The 25739-nt window shown below is 36.0% G+C and overlaps 1 protein-coding gene and 1 long non-coding RNA gene across 6 annotated transcripts; one reads left to right on the top strand and one right to left on the bottom strand.

Moving 5' to 3' along the window:
- Window positions 1-9443: 9443 nt before the first annotated feature.
- On the top strand, window positions 9444-18146 carry LOC147489462 (potassium channel SKOR-like). Of its 2 annotated transcripts, XM_086570808.1 has the most exons (14): window positions 9444-9862; window positions 9944-10159; window positions 12278-12502; window positions 12576-12639; window positions 13109-13448; window positions 13907-14202; window positions 14739-14819; window positions 15059-15157; window positions 15584-15805; window positions 15992-16177; window positions 16511-16586; window positions 16711-17005; window positions 17631-17752; window positions 17862-18146. In XM_086570808.1, exons 2-14 carry the CDS (start codon window positions 9945-9947, stop codon window positions 18101-18103), a joined length of 2463 nt encoding a protein of 820 aa, XP_086426934.1. In that variant the 5' UTR covers window positions 9444-9862; window position 9944; the 3' UTR covers window positions 18104-18146. The 2 variants fall into 2 exon arrangements, with proteins under 2 accessions (XP_086426934.1, XP_086426935.1); XM_086570809.1 differs by lacking the exons at window positions 9444-9862; window positions 9944-10159 and adding an exon at window positions 10679-12097.
- On the bottom strand, window positions 18044-24659 carry LOC147489461 (uncharacterized). 4 transcript variants are annotated; one of them, XR_015201093.1, is made up of 5 exons: window positions 23756-24659; window positions 22800-22957; window positions 20054-20131; window positions 19921-19968; window positions 18209-19608 (listed from the first exon to the last, which is right to left on the bottom strand). It is a non-coding gene; the product is annotated as an uncharacterized LOC147489461 (long non-coding RNA). The 4 variants fall into 4 exon arrangements; XR_015201091.1 differs by lacking the exons at window positions 22800-22957; window positions 23756-24659 and adding an exon at window positions 18044-18161 and having other exon boundaries at window positions 18269-19608; window positions 20054-20580; XR_015201092.1 differs by having other exon boundaries at window positions 22800-24624.
- Between the last annotated feature and the right edge of the window lie 1080 nt (window positions 24660-25739).

The following is a 25739-nucleotide window of genomic DNA, read 5'->3' as shown; positions in this document are numbered from 1 at the left end:
TTAATAGATGGGTAGGTCGACGTATAGATTATTGGTGGTCGCGATTTGGTGGAAGTTTATACACTGTTCATGGCGGCTAAAAGCCCAAAACAGAGAAATCGTATTGATTATCTGTCTTGTTAGTTAAATTATTGTGGTTGTGACTTGGATGGGGTGTTGTCGGGATTGAAATGTGGGGGTGGCTGTGAAGCTTGCACGGTTCATCAATGGCGTCTTCACGATTTGGTGGAGGGTGAGCGATCGATGGTTAAACTGTCGAGATTGAAATCGATGGTGAAACTGTCGGGGGGGATGGGTGAAGTGTGTTGGTTTAACTATGATTAGGCCGTGTACTGAAGGATGGGGGTTGCTGAACCTTGGAAGTTGTTAATGGCGGCTCGCCCAAACTCTCCAGTAAAAGGTGTTGAACTGTTTTTCGGTTGTTTGTGTGGTGAAATGAGGATTGGTTGAATTGGGGGAGTGTAGTAGAGTGAGGGGGCAGCTGTTAAAGCTTGAGGAACCATTAATGGAGATCGTAATATTGTAGATCTAGTTTTGATGAAGTATAGGGATTGAATGATTTGGGGTTTTTGTTTTTATTAATGTTGTTAGGTTTTTATGGGGATTAAAACCGCTTGGTTGAATTGGGTGGTCGAGTGGAGGTCGACGGTGGTCGATCCGGTGGTGGAATTTCTTTGGAGGAAGGAGATGACCGGTTTGGGCCTGGGGCTTGGGCCTTAGATGGTTGCTGGGCCGAATTCTATTTTAAGTCTTTGGGCCAATTTTCTTTTAAGTTATGGGCCAGTTTCATTTGTTTTGATTGGGCCCAGTTTTGTTTTAAGTTATTAGGCCAGTTTAGCTTGATTGTTTAGGGCCAGCCCATAGGACTTAATAGAGATCCAAATGGGTCTTTCAACATTTAGACTTTCGGGTTCTAAGGTTTGGGCTTGGCCAGTTGGGTCTGAACCATTACCTTGGTCATGAGCCCAGGAACCATGCACCTTTGACCTTAGCCACGAACCATGGCTATGACCATGAACCTGTTGAACATGGAAACGACAGTTTGACTTTGACAATGACGTGTTGACTTTGACAATGACATGTTGACTTTGACTTTGACCGTTGACTGTGGAATGTTGACTTTTTCCAGTTTTTCACATATTTGATTTCATGGACTTTGATTGTGGACTGTTAGCTTTTTAATTGTGTTACATTTTTATATATTAAATTGTATGGACAAATCAAATGCTAAAATAGTGTGGAAGCTTGTATAAATTTGGTTGTCAGTATCTAGGAAAGATTTGACGTGGATATTGTGTATATTTTGACACGTGACGAGATAGAAACTTTATGAGATATAATATTCCTAAAACGCTATAAAAATGTATGCGTTACGTTTGAAGCAATTGTGATATTATATAATATGTTGGGATATATATATATATATATATATATATATTAAATGCAATAGTTTTGGAGACATAAATGTATAAACGCTTCATTATTTTATATGTGAGATGCTACTATGAGGTAGTATAGTATGTGTGGATATTTTCCCACGGGATTATGGCTTAGTGCAATAATATATTGGCACGTGAAAGAATGAAAGTGGTTATGAGATATAATTGAGATATTTCTAAATATTGTGGCTTAGTACAATAAGGTATTTGACCTGCACGTGATATAGTGGAATTATTTCTGAGATATATATGTATGACACTTGAATAAATTACGTAACGAAAATCCTAGAACCTAGCTACCACAACTCATGAGATTTGGCCCTTCTGGCGTTTCAGTGAATCTGAATGGCCCTTCGGGCGTAAGTAATTTGATTGGCCCTTCTGGCGTTTCAGTGAATCTGAATGGCCCTTTTGGCGTAAGTAATGCGATTGGCCCTTCTGGCGTTTCAGTAAAGCTGAATGGCCCTTCTGGCGTAGCCGAATAGTGGCTTGATTATTCCGTTCGCAAAATTAGAACGAGACGCGTAATATTTTATGCCGAATAGTGACAGTACTTACATAATGGCTTTCGTGTGAGGGTTACCTGGTGTGCGGCATCCCGCTCAGGGTAGTTACGGACGGAGTGGTTCATTATGTAAGGGGAGGCATGTGGATGTACATGTTCGGCGTTTGGGAAGCGATTGTGGTAGCCGGGAAACTAGGTAAGACATAGATACGACGTGATTTTAGGGACACGCAAAGAAAGCCTTAATTAATATAATTATGGTACTGTGTTGGTTAATGATGTATCTTTAGATAGATGATTGTATATAGTTTTGCAAAAGTGTGGGTCAAACTAATTACTTGGGCGAGACGACCCACTCAGTAATTGAGCATGAAATGCGCACGGATATAATATGCATGGTTGGTTATTTGTTTAGTTAGAACCTAAAAGGCCTCGATGGAGGAACTACATGCCTTATTTATTATCGCATTATAGTTTGTTGTGTGGTTAGTGGGAAGTTAAGGTGCCTCAGTGGAGGAGGAACTACGCCTTAGTTATTGAACTTAAGGATGTTGTATTAGTCGTGGAAAGTTAAAAGGAGCTCGGTGGAGGGTAACTAACTGCCATTATGGATTATTGTATATATTTGGTATAAGTATATATTGTATTTTAGAGCTACTCACACCAGCATTTTTATAATGCTGACCCGATTTACATGTTTGCTTATCGAGTGTGTTCATTAAATGAACATAGTTGATAAGTCTTGACAGGTTTCATGTTGAAGAAGGTTGGTTGCTGCTTGTGGTTGCATTAGCGTCGCATTCAGGATATGTTTTGTTTTCCCTTAAGGTGTAATAGATTTTTAGTTGAGACAAATGTTGTTTTATATTTTTCAGTTGTATTTAAATAAAGAGTTATTGAAAAGAGATTTGTAACCTAATATTATTTGTAAATTTTTGTAATGAAGAGGACTTTGGTTTAAGTTAAAAAAATTTATTGGTTTTTAATTATCCGCATATTTAAACTGTTTATGGGTTTTTGGAAGTTGAGAGTGCATCACACCTCGGAGATCAAAGAGTCGGGAACAAATATTGTTTTTCCGAATTCTGTCGAAATTCGGGGTGTGACACTCCTATAACTCTATAAATTTGAAAGTTCATTTCAAAAACAATTTTAGTCTCATTGCGTGAGCAAATTTGTTTTCAGGGATCATTTCAACCCTGACGGCTTGACCAATATGTGAGTCTGTGATGTTCAAGGCTTTTAGTTTGTAGTGTTGCTATACCCAAGGAACTACATTTCGGAAAATTTTGTGAAAATTTTCGTTTTTGGTGGGCACCGAAACATTTCGGATCGTACATTTTATGTTTGCAAGTTTTCAAAGTTTTTTCGTGAAAATTTCGGTTATTGTTTTGATTTCGTTCATTATATACATTGATATGCAGTTTTTCATGAAATTTAGAGAAAATTTTGAAATGGCAGCAAGTGCAATAATATTTTAAATAGGGCTAGTTTTGTCAATTTAGCATTTACTATTTACTAGTTACTAAACATTAAAGCCCTAATCTTTCTGAAACATTTACTTAGCTATCAAAATATTTGAGAGACTCATCACTTCACCTTGGTAAGTTTGTATTCTCCCTCCAATCCCTCCATTTTGATTTCCTTTTGTTTTCTAAACATTTAATTATTGAAATGTGTAATATATGTGTATTTGAGAGGATTGTTAATTTTGAGATAGGGAGTTGCTTATTTTGGTCATTTTTGGTGTATAAACATTTAAATTTGAAAGTATAGTTGGTACTCGTATTTTTTATTTTTGTTAATGTATTTACATATTTTCTTTTACTTTTCGCAAAAATTTCTCGAAATTTTCTATATTTTCGTTTTATGTGGACAATGAAATAATAACCGAAAACAAAATTTAATTCCTTGGCTATACCACCATTAATCTTATCTGCCTAATCGAACTCCACTTATTGAGCATCCTAATATAAGACACTGTTCTTATAATACCCTCCTCCAACAGTACACCTTCAGAGATCATAAATTATGATCGCTTTACCAAACTTGGGTGGTAATTGCTTCATACAATTGGATAGAAGCATTAAGTGACTCAATTGAGAAGTAGATAACAAAGATTGTTGAAGCTGAATGTGCTTATATAAGACACTCTCCTTATAATAATATAGATTGCCTAACTCCTAACACCCAATGTTCTAACCTTTCGGCAATATATAAATCCTTTTTATATATAAAATTGTACAAAAAGCCTCTAAGTGATCCATTAAGATGTAGATTAATAACAAAAACTATAACAAATAAGAATAGTTTATACCCCATAGTTGTGCTTACGAACATTCTCAGGAAAAAAACAATTGAGAAAAATATTTTAATGTCAACTGGTCCGAAACGGAAGATATTAATTAGGAATTGCTTGTTCATCAGTTTGGGTATTATAATATTATTGCTTTAGCTAAACCAGCCTTCCAATATCTTTTGTGCTAAACCAGCCAACCAATATCTTTTTTTTTTAATAAAAGATTTGTGCAACCGGTTGAGTAGAATGTGACGTATATGCGTTATTTTTTATTTTTATTTTTATTTTTAATTATTATTTTATTATTTTATTTTTTATTTTATTATTTTTTTTCCAAGTGAAAATTTTATTGATGAAGATAACGAGTTCTACAAATAATTAGGATAAGCGTGCAACAAGCTGTGCTGCAAGTCCTTCCTGAATGACAAATCTTATCCTCCTAAATATAAACTCGTTAGAACCAGTTGTCATTATGTTACAGTCCATAACTTTCTGCAATCTCTTAAAGAGCTCAACAGACTGTTATACCAAGAAACCAAAAGTGTCAAAACTGAACGAAATGAAACAATTAATGCTGGTTAGCTTTACAAGCGTCGTGTTTCTCAATTTTCCCTGCCACTGCTCTATTAGCTGTTTCTCCCACCTCAAAGACTCCATTCCCAAACCCTACCAACAGAGAGGCTCCAGTTACATCAACACATGTATGCCTCCCCTCAGACCAGTAGATCGATACATCCGGAGGCCGAAGTGTCGATCTTCCCTCATTCAGATCAGTGAGAAAATTCACGGGAGCCTCATTCTTCACTTGTACTCCAGCCCTCTAAAATGCATCACATAAAATATCTCTGACATGATCATGTAGGTATATGAAACCTGAAAAATATCTATAATGTTCTGCATGGTCCCCGAAAGCATCTAGTCTACTCTTTTTGCAAACAGGGCATAGACCACCATCAAAGTACAAAGGAATCATTAGACGTGTCAGTACCCTCTACTCTTAACCACTCATGGCAGACCACGTGTCCAAACTACAAGCAGGTAGTGCATACGACCTAAGGTCAGGTCATCCAAACGACCTAGGAAACGTGACCGCTGCAAGCTAGTCAACAACATCATTAATGACAGATCATTACTTCGTAACAAAAAAAGTAAAATCAATCATCAAGACAGCTCAAAATAGGGATCTACGCCTAAAAAAGGAGGTGTCTTCTCCATTCTCAGGGAGGTTGACATTCTCTCCATCTCCAACTCAATCACTCAAGATGAACTACGTCTGACTTGATTCCAGTTCATCAGAGAACTGGATACGTAGGAAGCTCAGAACACCGACCTGAGTTCAGTCAAACATCTTATACAAACCCTATTCTCCGAGATTGTAAGGTTATAACTAAAATGTACCTCTACGTTGGCGTCGTCTGCCGGTTAGTTTTCTTGAGAAAAACATTCACACCATTTTCTCAAGCCCACGAAACTTGGTAAAACCACCATGGAAGAACAGTCAGCATTCTTCCATTCAACTATCAATGGCAACAAACGAAAAAATCAACATTCTAATAGATAAGTCTACATTCAACTATCCTTCATTTATACTAATCTTTAATCTTTGGATTAATTCAAATAATCTGTGCACACTTCTATGTTGCAAGATATACTTCATATTTACAGATCACTTGTAGTCGATCCAGTACCAACCCGAGGGCTGCAACTACCACCATGTCACATGTTCATTTACGGTGAATCGGTGACAATACAGATCTAGGAATCCAGCTTACAGGTCGCTCCTTACTAGGTCAACTAAGGTGTTGGTTCAACCACTCTCAAACATAAATTTTAGAGCATGCTAATATCAATAAGGAGAAGCGCACACCAGCACAACTCATCACAAAACTATATCAAAACCTTAGCTAGATCTCATGCAAAGACCTCCGCCAGGTCGTCCATCAGCCTTCCATCAGCCGGGTCATCATCATTCATGTCATCCTCAGCAAGATCATCCTTAGCTAGGTCGTCCTCAGCCAGGTCATCCATCAGATTAGCACATCATCAAGTTAGGTCATCCTCAACTCAGGTCATCCTCATCCAGGTCATCCTCCTCCAGCGCATCACCAGCTCAGGTCGGACAAAAATAAAGAAAAAAAAGGTAAATTTAGAAGGGAAAATAGTGAATTTTGACCTCGAAAATGACAACCACAAAGCCACAGAGCATAGCTCAGTGGTGATAGCGTGTGCACCGCCGAGATCTTTCCGAATTGGGGCCGCACGCGTGATTCTGACAACTGTAGCCAAAGTTATGGCCAAAATACCAAAACGCATCCAAACTTACTCCAATTAGCTAAAGATCACGATTACATACCATCTTTGTGCTGATTCGCCAACTCATGATACTTTCGTACCATCAATGTGCAATCTGACAACTCAGCATCATCTGACTCAGATCCTCTTGCGTCACTCAGCCAGGTCGTCCTCAGATCAGCTCGTCCTCATATCAGCTCATCCTTAGCTCAGGTCATCCTCAAGTCAGGTCGTCCACAAGTTAGCTTATCCTCTGATCAGCTCATCTTCAGCTCATCCTCAGCTCAGGTCATCTTCAAGTAAGCTCATCCTCAGCTCAGGTCGTCCTCAGATCAAGTCATCCTTAAGTCAGGTTAGAGTATGTCTACAACCTGGAAGAAGCAACAAATATTCCAACTATCAGTTCAACTCGAACACAATCACTGTCAGTTCAGCTTGTACACAAGTTGTTATCAATTCACTGGAGGTTGAACGAATATCAATATTCCAGGTTGTCCCCCTTGTAGTTTATTGCAAGCCAATCAAGCTGGGGGGTAGCCATAGCCATCTCCAAACTGAGACAAGTTATTGCCATCTAAACATGTCAACCAAGCTCCAACACTAAGGCTAAACAACATTAACACCACAAAAGGCAGCTTCTACTACGAACTGGGGGCTAGCTATAAACACGCCAGCTCAAGGCTAACTATCAATCATAGTAATGCCCCCAAAAGGCTTACTATCAGCCAACCAAATTGGCATCCACGATCATAATAACACCCCCAAAAGGCTTACTAATAAGCCAACTCAAATAGCATCTACGACAACAATAGCGCCCCTAAAATGCTAGCTATCAACCAATCAACTTGACGCCCTGGTAAAGATCAAGTTCAAACCACACACTATGATGTCAGATAGCAATCAAGGACGCTCAACGGGAAACAACCATAGTGACACCCCTAAAAGGCTAGCTATCAACAATAGTGACGCCCCCAAAAGGCTAACTTTCAACAAAAACGCTCCCAAAGGGCATACAAATCAACTTAACACCAACACCAATGTTAAGCTTGATTTAACTGCAATTACCACTCAAAGGCTAATTATCAGTCAAATCCAATCCACGGTACCCCCAAAAGGACCACAAATCAATTTAAGGCCTCTGACAGGGTTAGGCTTGATTCAACTGTAATTACCACTCAAAGGCTAATTATCAGTCAAATTCAATCTACGCACTACGAGCTACGACATAGGATTTATGATTTGCGATCTACGCACTACAAGCTACGATCTGTGCATTACGACATAGGACCTGCCACATCAACTCCTAACAAAGCTCTAAGCAACAAACGACATCCAACCTACAAACACAAAAAATTCAATTCGCAGCAATATCCATTTTCAACCAAGTAAGACATGCGGTCTCTTTTATTATCTTTCTTTACACCACTATTCTACAAACAGTGATATAAAGAAAGGGGGCTATGTCAGTATCCTCCACTTTCAACCACTCGTGGCATACCACGTGTCCAGACTACAAGCAGGTCGTACATACGACCTAAAGTCAGGTCGTCCAAATGAAATAGGAAACGTAACCGTTGCAAGCTAGTCAACAACATCATTAATAACAGATTATTACTTCGTAACGGAAGGAGTAAAAGTAATCATCAAGACAGCACAAAAGGGGGATCTACGCTTATAAAAGGAGGCGTCTTCTCCATTCTTAGGGGAGGCTCACATTCTCTCTATCCCCAACTCAATCACTCAAGATGAACTACGTCTGACTTGATTCAAGTTCATCAGATAACTGGATACGTAGGCAGCTTAGAACACCGACCTGAGTTTAGTCAAACATCTTATACAAACTCTATTCTTCGAAATTGTAAAGTCATGACTAAAATGTACCTCTACACTCAGGGAGGCTGACATTCTCGCCATCTCCAACTCAATCACTTAAGATGAACTACGTCTGACTTGATTCCAGTTCATTAGAGAACTGGACATGTAGGCAGCTCAGAACACCGACCTTAGTTCAGTCAAACATCTTATACAAACTATATTCTCCAATATTGTAAGGTCATAACTAAAATATACCTCTACAAGACGGTATTGGAGAATAAAATGATACTCCACTAGCAATATACATTGTCCAAGTCCCTCCATCGGAATAGCAAGTAGAAAATCATTTGCGTGTTCTGACTGTGCGCAAACATTTAATGACTGCTTTCTGACAAGCAGATAACTCAAACTCCCTCTCAAGACCAACCATTTTTTAAAAAACTTGTGTTATTCAATATAATCCAAGAGAGAGCAAGTGACATGATTTTGTTATTTGACAAAGGAGTTTTATTTGTTTTTTTTAGATATAGATAAAAGTTTGGGTTTTAAAATTGTGAGTTGGTTTAGTGTTTTTTGTTTTTTTAATTATTTGTAACGAGTGGGGTATGTATTGCGAAAGAGTTTAATAAGGAGTTGAGTTCTCAGGAATTGAGAGATTAATTGAAATAGGGTGTTTATTTTTTTAAAAATATAATTAGTTTTTTTTGTTCTATATAAGTGGCTTCTAATTCAAGTCTGTATTAGAAAATTCCCTGTTTTGTGCCAATAATAGTGTGGCCCTAGTTTTTTTGTTTTGGTTTGGTGGCCCAAACAACTGCTTAGGTTGTTTTCTCTCATGCCAGCCACTGGTTGAGTGTTTGGATTTATGAGTTTTCTCATCCGGCCTAGATACCAAATTATGAATTTGCATTGAAATATGAAGTCCATATGACCATATATACAACTTGTTTCCGTATACCTCATCTAACTGCTTGGTGCATGCCTGTTGTGAACGCCAAGAACAAACACTTTTTTTTTTCCTTTATGTACGCAAGTGGTCAAGTTGATTTTGCTCAAACCGCACGGAAAAAAACATAAAATACCGTTACACAATCCGCATTCTGTTATTGTTTTCAGTACTAATGTAAAATCAGCACAACATAAATAAATGAGTTCGATTGATTTATAATTGAACGGCTTCCATTGAAATTGGTAACTATCAAGTCCCATTGATAAGATTTCACCCCAAAAAAAGTGTCCAATGATAAGAGCAGTTGATCTATAAAAGGCCAGGTGTATCCACGATTTCCCAACTCCCCCGCGCTTCCTCTTCCATCGCTATCCTTATTTCTGTTAACTCTGAAGAAAGCGACCCTTGGTATACAAAAATATCAAGCACATAAAAAGAAGGGACGTTCCCCCGCTTTCTACATGTTACTACTACCTTCTTCCAACTTGTTCCTTTTAAATCGTGATCCTATTCATTGCTAACTCGTGATCCCAAAAGAGGCTCATATCATTACATGCTCAAATGTAAGTTACGTTTCTTATTTAAAGATTTTGTGTTATTTTAAGAACATAGCTATAGATAATGAATTGTATACTTTGTTGCAGAATGAGACGTGGGGATGAGAATGGTGTGGAGGAAGACAAAGATGAGTTTGAAGTGGAGGAATATAGAGATCGTATAATTTCATCACAAGGAAGTCGATTCAAATTAATTACAAATGAGTTTGGACTCAGATGGGATCGAAGACGATTCGGTAGCGGAAGCGTTATGAATGGAATACGTGGTTTCTCTAAAGACTTCGTCATTAATCCTGATAACAGGTATGTGGAGTATAATTAATTTCTCATCTCACGTACTGTTTTATCTTTGTGATTGTTATGGTTTTGTCGTTTTTGGTTTCCTGAAAGCAAGGATGAATATCCAAAACCTAAGTATTAAGTCTGAGTGTTTCACGTGGTTTTATTAGTGTTTAGTAGAGCATGTGAAATATTGCAACAACCTGTAAGTTACAGTTAATACAGCCGATATAGTATGTCGTCGGCCGAGATTCATGAATCGGCATTGAGGACGTACTTAGTACCAAAGTTTCCAGCGTAGAACGTGGATGACTGTGATTCCCCGGCCCTAATGTGGAAAGTGTAATCTGCTACGAGAAAGGTTGAAATAATGATGACATTAAGGCTGTGTTTCGTTCAAGGAAAAGTGAGGAAAAGAAAGTGTTTTCATGGAAATTGAAAACTTTCAACTGTTTGGTTCAATCTGGAAAATGAAAAATTGGAAAACAAAAATTGGAAAACGGATTCTTTAAATGGGTTGAAAAGGAGGAAAGCAACCTCCACTTTTAGAAAAAAAGAAGTTGTTTTCTAACTTTGGCCACCCGACGCCAGGAGAGAGAGGAGGAGAGATGTGAAGATAGCTGGTTTTGATTGAATGCTTCGCAGGTTTCATAAGCCTTGATCCGGTACTCCCGAGCTAAACTCAACTAAAAATAAATTTTCCCATTTATAACCAGACAAACATACTCCAGTTTCTTGAAAAACCAATTCATGGAAACACAAATCAAAGAATCTAATTTCAATTTGGAATTGATTTTCAGCGAACCAAACACAGCCTAGGAGTATGGGAATATAGGACTGAAAAGGGTGAAGCATGGCTTTCTGAGCCGTGACATGTATCTGTCCAAGAATCCAACCTGGGACCTTGGCGGGGTACGTGTGCTGGTTGTTGGCAGTGCCACTCATTCATTTAGCCGACGTAGGCGAGTAATTAATGGATCCCAGCCCCACGGCAAGTTTTATCTTGGGCTGGACTTCTTTGCTCATTCAAAGGTTGCAGGTCAGTTAGACTTCTTGCCATCTACCTGAACCAGAGCTCGGGTCAGATTCAGTTGGTCTGAACTCTAAACTGAGTTGCTCTTCAACCTCAGTCGTCCCGCGTCCATTCAGTTTTAGCCAACACACTACAACAGTGAGGTGATTGTGTCAAATACGCTGCAAGTTCGAAATATTTTTCTTAGTTAATAGATTGGGAAAGACTTTGTGAGCTGGAATCGTATTTGCGAGATTGTTGATGTCTATCATGACAAATACACGTAGCTTCCATTATTCAACAACTGAGCTGTTCTTGATGTGATTCCTCATATTTTTTGTATATTAAATTATCCAAGTATCCAAAGATTGAGAGGAAATGGTGGAACTATTAGTTATTATATACATTTGTAAATTGTGATCTCCATTTGTTTAGTTTAAATCACAATAGTTCATTCGCTACCATAATAGTTGACCATAGTCATCATCCAAATTCCAAAGATGATTAGATTAATTAAGGAATTGCTCCTTGAATCATGAAACTGATGTAGTACTGTAAACCATTAGTAGAAGTATTAGTGACATCATGGAAAACAATTTATGTATTGTAAAAATATTCACTAGTCTGAATGAAAAGAGATGGTGTCTGAGTAGGACAAACGTGAACTACTATTTCATTTCATTTCATATTAAAAGAGAAATCCACACCAATATTCTTGTATTTTGGAAAATTTTGAGTGGAATGATATTCCAACTTCCAAGCATGGTTGGACATTGACCAGCCATTTCATGTATCACAAAATTCACAAAAAATAATCAGTTCAAGCAACTTCCTTCCACCCCACATGTACACCCAAATCTGTTAAGTTAGCCATAGTAAAACCTAAAAACAGACAAAATTAGTGCGGTACTCATCAAAATCCGATCTGGAAAAGAGCAATTACTTATCAGGTATGATATATTTGAAGATACCCATATTTCGGAAGAGAAATATCGATATTTTTTACTGATATTATTGCAATAGTCTAGGCCTCTAGGGAACTACTAGGAAATATTCTGTTGTGGAACTCCTCCGGTGCTCCTTTGAGAATTTTGTATACACATTTAAAGTTTACTGAAATTAAATTGCAGGTACTATCACATATGGACGCATATCATACTGATATGGGCAGTTTACTCCTCATTCTTCACTCCAATAGAGTTTGGATTTTTCAGAGGATTGCCCAAAGACCTTCGTTTCCTCGATATTGCTGGACAAGTTGCATTCCTTATAGACATTGTTGTCAACTTCTTCTTAGCTTACCGAGACAGCGAGACTTATCTCATGGTCTATAAACGCACCCCAATTGCTCTACGGTCAGTTATTACTAATTTTTGTCTTGTCTTAAAAATTTCACCTGTATTTTCACACTCACATTTGTTTTTGCAGGTACTTCAAATCAAACTTCATCTTTGATTTCCTGGGTTGTCTTCCTTGGGATATTATCTACAGAGTAATTCTTTTACCTCTTATTTTGTGTTTAGTTTAGCTGAAATTTCAAGTGTCGTTTTCACACGTACAGTTATATTTTTTGTAAAAGCAGTACTAGTTGAGCACATTATATAGGACATAAAGACTGCGCATTATGCAATATCGCTTAATAATTGTGATTAGATGAACTTGATGAAACTTGAATGAAGACTGTCTAATTTGGTATACGGTGTATAAACTCCAAATTTTGTTCTTCTTATGTTATTGGTATTGTTTTTAAGGGGAGGGGATTCTGTATATGCATGATGATTGGTACGTTGGGCTGTCCACATGCATGGATGCGTTAGGTTGCGTAGTTGGTGTACAGTGTGAAAGAATGAGATCAATTTTAGGACGTCACTTGGTCACATTCTCTTTGTGTTTCATGAATCTATATGGTGGGAAAATTTATCAACTGTCATCTGGCAACTTAGATAGTGTTCTCTATTCAGGTCAGTGGGAGAAAGGAAGAAGTCCGCTATCTACTATGGTTAAGACTTACTCGAGTGCGCAAAATGACAGATTTTTTTCAGAAGATGGAGAAGGATATCCGCATCAACTACCTGTTTACCAGGATCGTGAAACTTATTGCTGTTGAACTTTATTGCACTCATACAGCTGCCTGCATCTTTTACTATCTGGCAACTACTCTGCCTCCTTCCCATGAAGGTTACACGTGGATAGGAAGCTTAAAGCTTGGGGATTATAGTTACTCAAACTTCAGAGAAATTGATCTTGGAAAGCGATATTTAACATCTCTATATTTTGCCATTGTCACCATGGCTACTGTTGGTAAGTTGTCTTCCTACTTATTATTACTGAAGTAACATAAGGACGCGAAATACCGTGAATTTGACTTGCAAATGTGTCTCCCAATTACTATCAACATTCAATAAAATAAACTGAACTAGATCACATTTTGACATTTACAGCTTTGAATGACTTTGCGAGAAGGTGTATGGAATTTTCATTAGGGGGAAAAGACATTCACTGTGGCTATTATTACATTTGCATTGCTAGAACTGTCTTGTTGACACCTTACTCCTTAGAATGCTATTACTTAATAGTTTCATCATATTCAATTATGTAAGTAAACAATTATGCAGAAAATGGAAATTTTTTGGAGAACACTTTTATGTTTTGTTGTTTTGCATTTGACTATATCGTGTTTCAAGATAATTGATTACTTCTATCATCTATCAACCTGTGGTGGTAAAAAACGTTTTAAAATTTTGCTCTTTTTGCGACAGGTTATGGAGATATACATGCAGTCAATATGAGGGAAATGATATTTGTTATGATTTATGTGTCATTTGATATGATTATTGGAGCTTATCTGATTGGTAACATGACTGCGCTTATTGTAAAAGGATCGAAGACAGAAAGGTTCAGGGATAAAATGACAGATATGATTAAGTATATGAACAGGAACAAACTTGGTAAGGATATTCGTGATCAAATCAAAGGCCACTTGCGCTTACAGTATGAGAGTAGTTATACCGAGGCTTCTGTTCTTCAGGATATTCCAATCTCTATTCGCGCTAAGGTACACGTGAAAATATAATGGCATGTCGCTTTCTACTTGGTTCAGTAAACAGGGTCTTTATCTTGAGGTTTAACATTTATCTATTTCCTTTTCTTTTGCTATCTAGTTCAGTTTTATCATTTTTCCTTGCCCACTTTAAACTGTAATAGCAGAGTTCAGCTAGAACTTGATGTTCAACACAACTTTAATATGTATTATAAAGATTTATATGTTTTAATAGTCAACATATTTAGAAAACATGTTATTATCTTCACAATTTAGTCCATCTGAACTAGCCTGCCACAGGCACAGCAAAATGTTTAAGTTGTAATATTAGCTTCATAAAGAATTAAAGATGAACAAAAAACTGGTCTACAGATTTTATGGTGTATGTATATGTGCTTGTTTGCGTGTTTCCCATCATCGTAGATTAAGTTTTGGTTTACTGGAAACAATGGTGGCTCAGCTATGCTTGTTTTTATCATCTGATGTATTTTGAACTCTTTTTGTCATTTATTATTTTGAATTATGACTGAAGGCTGTGATGACTCTTGTAGATTTCACAAAGATTATATAAGTCGTACGTGGAAAACGCTTCTCTCTTTAAGGGATGCTCAGCAGAACTGATCAATCAGATTGTAAGTCACCTTGATCCACTCCTCAGACTCCTACTGTTGTAATATTGCCATGTCATTCTTAGTCCTCCTAGCGTTTATATATATACTGAAAAGAAAAAAGATGAGATATCCTTTAGTACAAGCTACAATGTAAACTGAGAGGTGGTAAATTCTTATTCCTCCTAGTATTTGTGTAGATATGGTAAATAGTGTATCATATCTTTGACGGCAGTTGATTGATCTGTTTCTTGATCTATCAGGTAATTAGAATCCATGAGGAATATTTTCTTCCAGGAGAAGTCATTATGGAGCAAGGCAGTGTAGTGGATCAAGTTTACTTTGTCTGTCATGGTGTGCTGGTATGCAGCTAATCTTATCTTCATTTTTTGGGGGGATTATCATGTAATATATTGTCAGCCAGTGATTTTATCTTTATTATTGTGATCTAGATATACAACTGTTATTGTGCGCTATAAAGTGGTGATTGGAGTATATGCTCTATATGTGTTTGGTGACATACCAAATTGCAAGCAGTAACTTGAAACTTGTAATGCCTCATGAATTAGGTTAGCTGATATGAAATCGTACACCAAGTTTCATGATGCGAAATATTGAAATACTTCTGGTTAGAAGTCTTTAGATAAGCCTTTAGATACTTTGGCTACTATTTTAATGTTATTATGAAATTTCTACCATTTATTTGCAATATTTGGGTATCTGGGATTTTGTAAGTTTGGGAGCTCCGATAACAACTTTAAGGCTGACAAAAACGTTCTCCTCCACAGGAAGAGATCGGCATAGGGGAAGATGGGTCAGAAGAGACAGTTTCCCTTCTGCAACCTAACAGTTCATTTGGGGAACTTTCAATTCTCTGTAATATTCCTCAGCCTTATACAGTTCGTGTCTGTGAACTTTGTAGACTCCTGCGACTTGATAAACAATCGTTTACAAGTGTATTGGACATTTTCTTCTATGATGGGCGGAAAATCTTAAGCAACCTTTTAGAGGTAATATAACCTTTTGTTGTTATTGTAATACACAGAAATATCTTTAGCAGTTTCCAATATAAATATAGTTGCTGTTATGACAAAAGCATAAAACATTTTATTCCAAGTAAATTGTTTGAAGGTGTATTATGCATTTAAGCTTTCCATTAACACAGTTTTTGACCGAACTGTAAAAAATGTTGACAGGGAAAAGAATCTAATCGGGTCAAGCAAATCGAAAGTGATATCACGTATCATATTGGAAAGCAAGAAGCAGATCTTGCTCTAAAGATTAACAGTGCTTCTTATTATGGTGATTTGTATCAGCTGAAGAGTTTGATTCGATCTGGAGGAGATCCAAATAAGACAGATTATGATGGAAGGTCACCTCTGGTATGAATCCAATCATCATTAAATTAATTCTGATGATTAATTAATTGGTTCTTCGTAATATATGCATCATTTTTAAATTTTTATCTCAAAAGAAGTACAAGTATTTGTTGGTAGTAGGAGTGTCACCTGGGTACCTAATCCATGATTCCTAGGAGACTATTGGAACTTGGAATCGCTCAAACTCATAATATTCTCAAAAAAAATATGTTATTTCCAATTGGACTGAAGAACCCTCCCCCCAGGTAGTTTAGGACTCTAGGAGTATCTCTTTATTGTAGTTTTTCCAACCAAATGCTTCTTCAGCTAATTTATAGGAGCCTCTGTTTTCAACAGCATCTTGCGGCATCAAAAGGTTACGAGGATATCACACTTTTCCTTATTCAAGAAGGTGTGGACATTAACATTTCAGGTAAGCCTTTACGTGTCGAACTAAATGTTATTCAATCCCTCTAGGTCTGTATTATTCTTTTGGTTCTTTAGGTGTATTTTGGAAGTGATACATTGTAAATGTACTGATAATTTTTCCCAACCAGATAACTTCGGGAACACACCCTTATTTGAAGCCATTAAGAATGGGCATGATCGAGTAGTATCTTTACTTGTCAAGGAAGGGGCATCGCTAAAGATTGATGATGCTGGTAGCTTTCTCTGTGCGGCAGTTGCGAGGGGGGATTCAGATTATCTAAAAAGACTTTTGTCTAATGGTATAGACCCAGACTCCATGGATTATAGTCATCGGACACCCCTTCATGTAGCTTCCGCAGATGGGTTATATTTGATGACGAAATTGTTAATAGAAGCTGGGGCGAGTGTTTTACTGAAGGACAGGTAAAATTTGAGAGTTAGATTACTTTTTACTCTTTGTTCCCTTTGTTTTGGTTTCTAGCCAAGTAGGTGAACATTTGAAATTTCTTAATTTCATCCCGTATCTTTTTTACAATATAGCACATTGATTAGATGGTTTTGTTCTGCTCATCTTTCAGATTTGTCTTTGGTAGTGAGATTCAGGACTTATATGAAGTACTCTTTTACTATCCTATTTCATCTAGACATCAGTATGACTAACAATGGCCTATAGAAAGTTGTTTGGGCGACATAGAAACATGTTTACACAAATGAGTAGATGCATGAATGGCATGACTTGGGAAGAAGTGCTTGTGCGAGTTAGTTCATCCCTATAATAGTTTCCATTTAGATTTCACAAAGTTTTGACGCTTTTATATATTTAGACATGATTCCATGTGGAGGACATGTGCATAGATTTGATTCACCTTATACCTTTTCATCCTGGTTAGTTCCTCATTTTTTGCAAAAGTGATGGAAGCTGCAGTAACTGTCACCTTACAAGCATCAATTTAGACTGGGAAAATAGTAAACGAAGTTACTTCATTCTGAAGACTGTATTTTCTAGAAATCCGTTTAACAAGGTCAAGTTTTGTTATTTTTTGGACAGATGGGGCCACACTCCACTCGATGAAGGTCGCAAAAGTGGTAATAAAAATTTAATAAAGCTATTAGAGGAAGCCAAATCTGCGGAGTTGAGGGAATTAGGTGATCACTCTAAAATAACCCGAGGTAAGCATTGATGATGTCACACATTATCAGAGATATGTTTCTCGTTACTTTGCTTATCAGCTTACTGTTGGTTCAATTGGTTAATAGTTACATCTCTTCTTGAAAACAGATGACACACAGAGAAAGAAGTGTACTGTATTCCCCTTCCACCCGTGGGATCCAAAGGAGAAGAGAAAACAGGGAGTCGTGCTATGGGTGCCACACACCACAGAAGAGCTGATCAAGACGGCAGCAGAAAATCTCAACTGCCCAGATGGTTCTTGTATTTTATCAGAAGACGCTGGTGAAATTCTTGAAGTAGAAATGATTTACGATGGTCAAAAACTGTATTTAGATAGTAAAATGAACTGAACTTCCAGTAATGCATAGTTTGGAATTCATTTGTCAGAAGAAACACGTAGATCTCGGCCTTATAAATCCTGTAAGCTCCGGGCACACCCGCCAGGCCTGGACCTCCGCGTCCATAGGATAACCAGGCTGGAATTCATTTGTCAGAAGAAACACGTAGATCTCGGCCTTATAAATCCTGTAAGCTCCACTGAGGCCATCTCTGTTAGGAGATGGGCACACCCGCCAGGCCTGGACCTCCGCGTCCATAGGATAACTAGTATCGGCCACAAAAGGCGCTTCCCACTAAAAGTATGATGAACTCATTTTATGTTGTTAGATTCATCTCGAGTTACACCCTCTCAAATCAACGTCCAAATGGGGCACCATCTCAAGTTACATCCTCTCAAATCTCCACAACATTCAAATCTTTTAGTGAGTTTCCCACTTTATCAACCCATGATAAACTCTTTTCTTATTAAATGTGGGATTATTTCTCTTTTCGGTCCACACACTCTAACCATCTCAACCAATATTGTTGGTTTTGGTTTGTAAAACCAGCACTACTGTGAACTGTTACTACAAGTATATCTGGAAATCAAATATAGATCTGCTAGCATGTCCACAAATATTGACACGGGAAATCAAAATTGCATTCTATTGCTATATATACTGTACGTGTCCGGTTCCGCAAAGTAAAACATTTACTAGTTAATTAAATAAAACCTGTTTAACACATGTCTCTTTAGTCCAAATCCAATTCATTAAGAGGAAGCACCCTTCATTAACAACCATGCTAATATGCTATATATAATCTTCTCACTTGTGACACAGTTCAATCATCTTTCATTAACTAAACCATGCATGGATTACCAACCCTTCACCATGACTTCATAACAAATTAACAACTTCTAGAAACACGTTAAACGTGAGTGAGAAACTAATGGCTGACGTGGCATAACCAGAAAATAAAATTGGGTATAGGTACACAGACCCAAATTTCTTAAGTTCAGAGTAAATAGTAAATTTATTTTTTTTGTTTTTTCTCTATAAAAACTGAAATTTGACATTTGTCTCAAATTTCAGACTGACTTTTACAATTTTGACCTCTTTTATTAGTTCCAACTAAAGAAGCCAACTACCAACAAAAAAAAAACTACAAACTAAATCCGTTACCAAAAGAGTAGTGGGTTAATCAAAATAACTAAAATTTATCCGAAATCTACAAAATTTGAGATGAATTTATAAAGAGACCAAAACAATGTGGAAAACATCAACTTCAAAAACGGAAAAAATGTATGTTGATTACAACTAATTTCAATACAGCTTTAACAATTTAAAATGCATCTCTGATAATTTTGAATAACATGTTTAAGCTTTGTTTGATGTAATTCAAATTGTGAAATTGTAAAAGGACAAATGGTTTTTTTTTTATAAGACAATTGTATTATTTGATTGCAGTACATCTTGGAGCAATACACACGCACCTTGCCTGATGAGTGGCCTCGATTGACACACACACCTACAACCTGCACATTAGATTTTCGTATTATTTGTATGTGGAAAAAATTGGCAGTTACAAATGAAAGGGTAAAAAGGAGAAATAAGAAGTTTTAAAAACAGTTAATACACCTAAAAAGTGACGTGTTGCTAAAATTGGAATAGAATTAAAAGATAATATTAGTCTTTCTCTAGACAAAAAGCACACTAAAAAAAAGTGTCTATAGCCCAATTTCTAGTATATAAAACAGTAGACAAACAACAACTTCTTCTCAATCGCAGTCTCATTTCTCTACTTTTATTCTCTAAATTACACCATCCAAAAAACGGTTATAAATAACCTGCGCGCTCATTTCTTCTTCTCCACTCTTTCTCTCTTCACATTCTCTCTGCAAATTTAAAAAAAAAAAAAAAAACTTCATCATCACGAAAAGATGGAAAAAGAAATATGCTTGTGTTATATCGTCAAGATACCTGGGTGATCTGAAGTTGAGTTCCATATTTTTGCTAAGCAAGTCAGCGTACTTTAGCATAAACACTCCACAATCATACCTATTGAGAACGAAAAACATTTACTTTTAGAGTTCTGCGTTTGGACTTAATGGATCAATATATCATCAAAAACTCAACAACTTGGGTCAATCTACAGTAAATGCTCGGTAGAGTCAACTCATATATTCCTGTCTACTTTCTTCATGACTAGAGATAACCCTCTGTATTTATTGGATACTAGAGTGTGCCCGTGCCGTAGGCCTATGATAACCTAACACCTCTCATTTGGCGGGAGCTACGAAAGAACACTAGGCGTCTATTCTATTTTACGACAGGTTTATTTTTCCATTAGACCATCGAGAAATAGCACATTCATATTAGATGTATTTTTTAAGGGAGGGGTTCTAGGGACATATTTTATCTTGACACGTAAACAAACTAAAAATCATTAGGGCATTTATAAGTTTCGGATTAGGCTAATATTTTGTAGATATGATCTCCTAACTATTCTAAACATTGTCACAAATAATCAAAAAAATTAAAAATTTCTAAACTTGCCAAATATAGTATAAAAAATGGTGAAAATGAACGGTCTACAATTAGCCAAATTTTGTAAACTGTTAACTACATTTAACAAGTTTGAATTTTTTTGATTTTTTTTTATTATGTGTGACAATGTTTAGAATAGTTAGTAGATTATATCTACAAAAAATTAGCCTAATCCAAAACTTATAAATGCCCTAACGATTTTGAGTTTGTTTACGTGTCAAGATAAAATATGTCCCTAGAACCCCTCCCATTTTTTAAATGTAGTTAACAATTTACAAATTTGGCTAATTGTAGACCGTTCATTTTCACCATTTTTGATACTATATTTGGCAAGTTTAGAAATTTTTTATTTTTTGATTATTTGTGACAATGTTTAGAATAGTTAGGATATCATATCTACAAAATATTAGCCTAATCTGAAACTTATAAATGTCCTAACGATTTTGAGTTTGTTTAGGTGTCAAGATAAAATATGTCCTTAGAATTCCTCCCTTGAATAAATACAGTTCTAACTAGACTTTGAATCTAACATCTAAATTTTTACCAATAAATTAAAATTGGATTATATAATATAATTTAAACCCATTCTCCAATCTATAATAAAATGTTTAGGTTATAATTTTTTATTTCGGAATTGGTAACAACTATACTTATGTCTAGGGTTTAGGGTTTGAATTAATTAGTATAGTTCTAACTACACTTTGAATCTAATATCTAAATTTTTACCAACATATTAAAATTGGATTAGACGATATAATTATTTAAATTAACCCGTTCTCCAATCTATAATAAAACGTTTGGGTTGTAATTTTCTATTTCGGAATTAGTAGCAATTTTATTTATGTTTAGGATTTAGAGTTTGAAACAGTACAGTTCTAACTAGACTTTATTTGAATCGATTTAACATCTAAATTTTTACCAACAAATTAAAGTTTGATTAAATGATATAATTTAAACTCATTTTCCATTCCATAATAGAACATTTTGGTTATTATTTATGATTTCAAAATTGGTATGTAGCAAATGTACATATGTTTAGGGTTTAGCCAATACAGTTCTAACAATAATAGAAATATATTTAAAACAAAAAAAAAAAAAAAAAAAAAAAAAAAAAACACCAATACATTTCTAACTATATTTTGAATCTAGTATCTAACATCTAGTATATTTGAAAATTAATATTCATTATCTAATCTAACACCTATTTTATTATATTTATTTTTTATTTTATTTTTATAATTTGTAATGGTATCAAAATTTAAGATTCCTCGATATTCCCAATTTAGGGTTTAGGGTTAGACATCTCGATATTTCAATATTTCAATTATTTTGATATCTCGACATCCGAAATTGAGTTTTCATTTCGACCAATTATTTCAATATTTCAAAACAATTTTGATATTTCGACCAATTATTCAATAATTCAATACTATTTCAATATTTTGCCCAATTGTTTTTATAAAATTTCGAAATCAATTTATTCTATTTTTAGGTTGATTTGAATTTCTCTCTCAAAATCAAACTCAAAACTCATTTTCAACTTTTTGGCTCCCCCTTAAATTCAAACCCAAATTTTAGCCCTTTTTCTACTCTCTTTCTTTCCTCACCTTCAAATCCACTTCTCTTTAAACACTTCTTCTCCATTCCTAATATAGAAACTTACAAAAACTCAAAACTATGGGAGGTGGTGAGCATGAAAACTCACCCAATCCACACACTTACAAGGTAATTTGTTTGACTTATCTTCTCCACTTCAATTGTTTTCTTTAAGTTTGGTATATGTCTAACTATTTTCTTTTTGTTGAATTCAAGTATAATTTGAGCACATTGAAAGCTTACATTGGAATTGGAAGAAGAAGTTGACAACATATGTCATGGGTTTGGGACAAAAGTTATTTTGAAAGGGAAGGGAGAAAAAGAAAAATCGTAGAATGTTGTAATCTTCTCAATCTTATGTTAATTTCGGTAACTGGTTACTACTTTACAAATACAATTTTCAGCAATTGAACACCAAAAGTTTGAGCAATTTTCAGCAATTAGATACCATTTATCAAATTAGTAACTGGATACCGAAATTGAGTTTTAATTTCGGTAACTGGTTACCGCTTTACAAATACAATTTTCAGCAACTGAACACCAACATTACCAACATTTTGAGCAATTTTCAGCAACTAGATACCATTTATATTGAACTTGTAGAAGCATGTCTGGTTCCTCCACCAATGAAGTAATGGTGGTGACATCGTGAACCGTCAGTGATAAGTTAGGCTTTAAGGCTAATGCCAAGGGCAGTGGCATTTGGGTTAGTAGGCTCCCCCAAGTTGTAACAGAAGATACCTATGATGGAACACCGATAAATATTGATTAATGAAGGGTCTTAATGAATCTGGCTAATGTAATTGTAGTAGTTGACTAACTAACAACTTTCATTAATTGAGCACCAAATGTTTAAGCAATTTGTAATATTCTCAATGAAGACAGTGGGTGCTCTAGTTCAGACAAAGCGAATTTTCAATCGTTAATTGGATATCGAAATTGGGTTTTAGTAACTGGTTACTGCTTTACAAATACATTTTTCAGCAACTGAAAACCAAAATTTTCAGCAATTTTCAGCAACTAGATACCATTTATCAAATTAGCAACTGGATATCGAAATTGAGTTTTAATTTCGGTAACTGGCTACCACTTTACTATTATAATTTTCAAAGAATCAACACCAAAATTTTGAACAAGTTTCTCAAATTAGGGATACCGAAATTGAGTTTTAGTAACTAGTTACCGCTTTACAAATACAATTTTCAGCAACTGAACACCAAAAGTTTGAACAATTTTCAGCAACTAGATACCATTTATCAAATTAGCAACTAGATACCGAAATCGAGTTTTAATTTCGGTAACTGGTTACCGCTTTACTATTACAATTTTCAGCAACTAAATACCAACATTTTTCAGCAACTAAACACCAACATTTTGAGCAATTATCAACAACTAGATACCACTTTATTATGCTTTGAACAGTAATTGGAATGTCTTCAATTTAGAATCCCATATGGTGCGGTGGTGCCTTTGCCTTTGCCTATTACAAACAATCCAAGAAATGAGCGCACAAAATTTTAATGGGACAGAAGTTCGAACCTTTAGCAAACAAATTATTTGAGATTTATGAAACCGTTTCTTTCACCCTTTCGTTTCATAACATCTATATCTGTAATGAAAAGATGGGTTTGGTGATTAGTGATGTGAAAGAGAAGAAAGTAGCACCTTTTTTTTTTAGAGAGAGAGGTTACCTGATCAAGACAAAAGGAAATTGTGAAAAGAGATACAGATCCAAGATTGTTTACGAGTTACGACTGTTGGTAACCGAAGAAAGCATTATTAAAAACCAATACACCAAGTCACCCAGTTACGAGGAGCGTGCCCCTCTAATTTTTTAGTGAACCGGATGTATTTTCTCTTAACTAGAACCGGTTCCGGGTGGGAGAGTGCCCTCTTAAGAACCGGGGCGTGTATTTAACAGGACCCATATCCTGGAACCACTCTTGTTAAGGGTGAAATGATTGCTGGATAATCAATTATTTTCTTTTGCATGTTATCGCGGCACTATTGGTGGTCTTGTTATCTCGTATATCCTATCCCCTGCCCGCACGCGACATGCACACAATCTATATACAACGGCTACACCACCTTAATTCGACTCTAAATTGTTTACACTCACACATTCGTCATCTTGTGACATCATCATCTGCCACCACCATTATTGTTATCATTAACATCAAGTTTTTACTACTCTTTCTATACCAGCTTAAACAACGCGATAGCAGGAATCACCATATACGTGCAGCCAGGGCCGGCTCAAGCATAGATGTGGCCTTATGCGATGAGCCATGTGAGGCCTTTTTTTTTTCTTAGAAAATAAAAAAAAAAAAAAAAATGAAAAGGACAAAATTCCGAACTAAAAAACCTACCCTCATTTCAAAAACACTCTCAAGGACAATAATTGACTTTTGACCGAAAAAGATAATAGTACCCAGGTATGCACATGTGTCGGTGCATATACCACCTTAGGTATGCACAGACATCTGTGCATGCCAAGCATCACAAAGAAAATGGTATGTACAAGTGTCAGTACATACCACCTCTTGGTATGCGAGGTATGCACATACGTCTATGCATACCAAACATCATAAAGAAAATAATATGCACAAATGTCAGTGCATACCAACTCTTGGTATACGAGGTGTGCACAGACGTCATTGCATACCAAACATCACAAAGAAAATGGTATGCACAAGTGTCAGTGCATACCACCTTTTGGTAAGCGAGGTGTGCACAGACATCTGTGCATACCAAACATCACAGAGAAAATGGTATGCACAAGTGTCAGTGCATATCACCTCTTGGAATGCGAAGTATGCACAGACGTCAGTGTATACCAAACATAGAAGGGTAAAGTTGGAAAGAGTACAAAATTAAAAAGTCAAGTCTGTCCTTATTAATAATTAAAACGTAAAATCTGATTTTTCTAGTAGTTATAAGCCAAAAAATGTCCTTATCAATGGTTTCAAAACCCAGCTGTCCTAGACTATGATTAAAATTGGCTTATTTCTTGTAATAAATTAATAGATTCATATTAAAAATGAAAACCCTTAATTTCATATACAAGAGTGAATAGTAGATTGATTTCAATCGAAATACAAAAATAATATATACCAATTTGCGAGTTTGAGATGATCAATGGACAAATGGCGGTGTGTTTGAGAGAGGCACCATAGAATATGGAGATTCTAGCATATAATGTGGGATTTTGCAGGTGACGACTAGCAAAGTCGGTAAAACCTTTGAGTGATGATACCAGAGATTTGGGGGTCGAACCCCGCCACCATCAAAGAGTTACTGATCTCATTTAAAACAGGGTTGCCAAAAAAAAAAACAAAACAACAACAGAAATCTAACTAAATGAGGACTCTACCACAAAAATTAAGATAAATACGCCACTTATAACCATTGGATTTGTCATGTAACTTCGATATGCAAATTTTGTAGTAGACTATAGGAATAAGTTTTCTTAAAACAAATTCACTCCCGAAATTTAATGCGTGGGTAGAAACCAAATTGACTC

This window comes from Coptis chinensis, chromosome 7 (genome assembly GCF_015680905.1).
Source record: "Coptis chinensis isolate HL-2020 chromosome 7, ASM1568090v1, whole genome shotgun sequence".
NCBI classification, from domain to species: domain Eukaryota; kingdom Viridiplantae; phylum Streptophyta; class Magnoliopsida; order Ranunculales; family Ranunculaceae; genus Coptis; species Coptis chinensis.
Note: the sequence above shows the minus strand (reverse complement) of the source record. Positions and strands in the feature narration are given on the sequence as shown.

Excerpts from the sequence above, each read along its gene's own strand:
- LOC147489462 (XM_086570808.1), top strand. The coding sequence starts at position 9,945 with ATGAGACGTGGGGATGAGAATGGTGTGGAGGAAGACAAAGATGAGTTT. Across the intron at positions 14,203-14,738 it reads CAATCTCTATTCGCGCTAAG|ATTTCACAAAGATTATATAA; the intron begins GTACACGTGAAA and ends TGACTCTTGTAG. Across the intron at positions 14,820-15,058 it reads CAGAACTGATCAATCAGATT|GTAATTAGAATCCATGAGGA; the intron begins GTAAGTCACCTT and ends TTGATCTATCAG.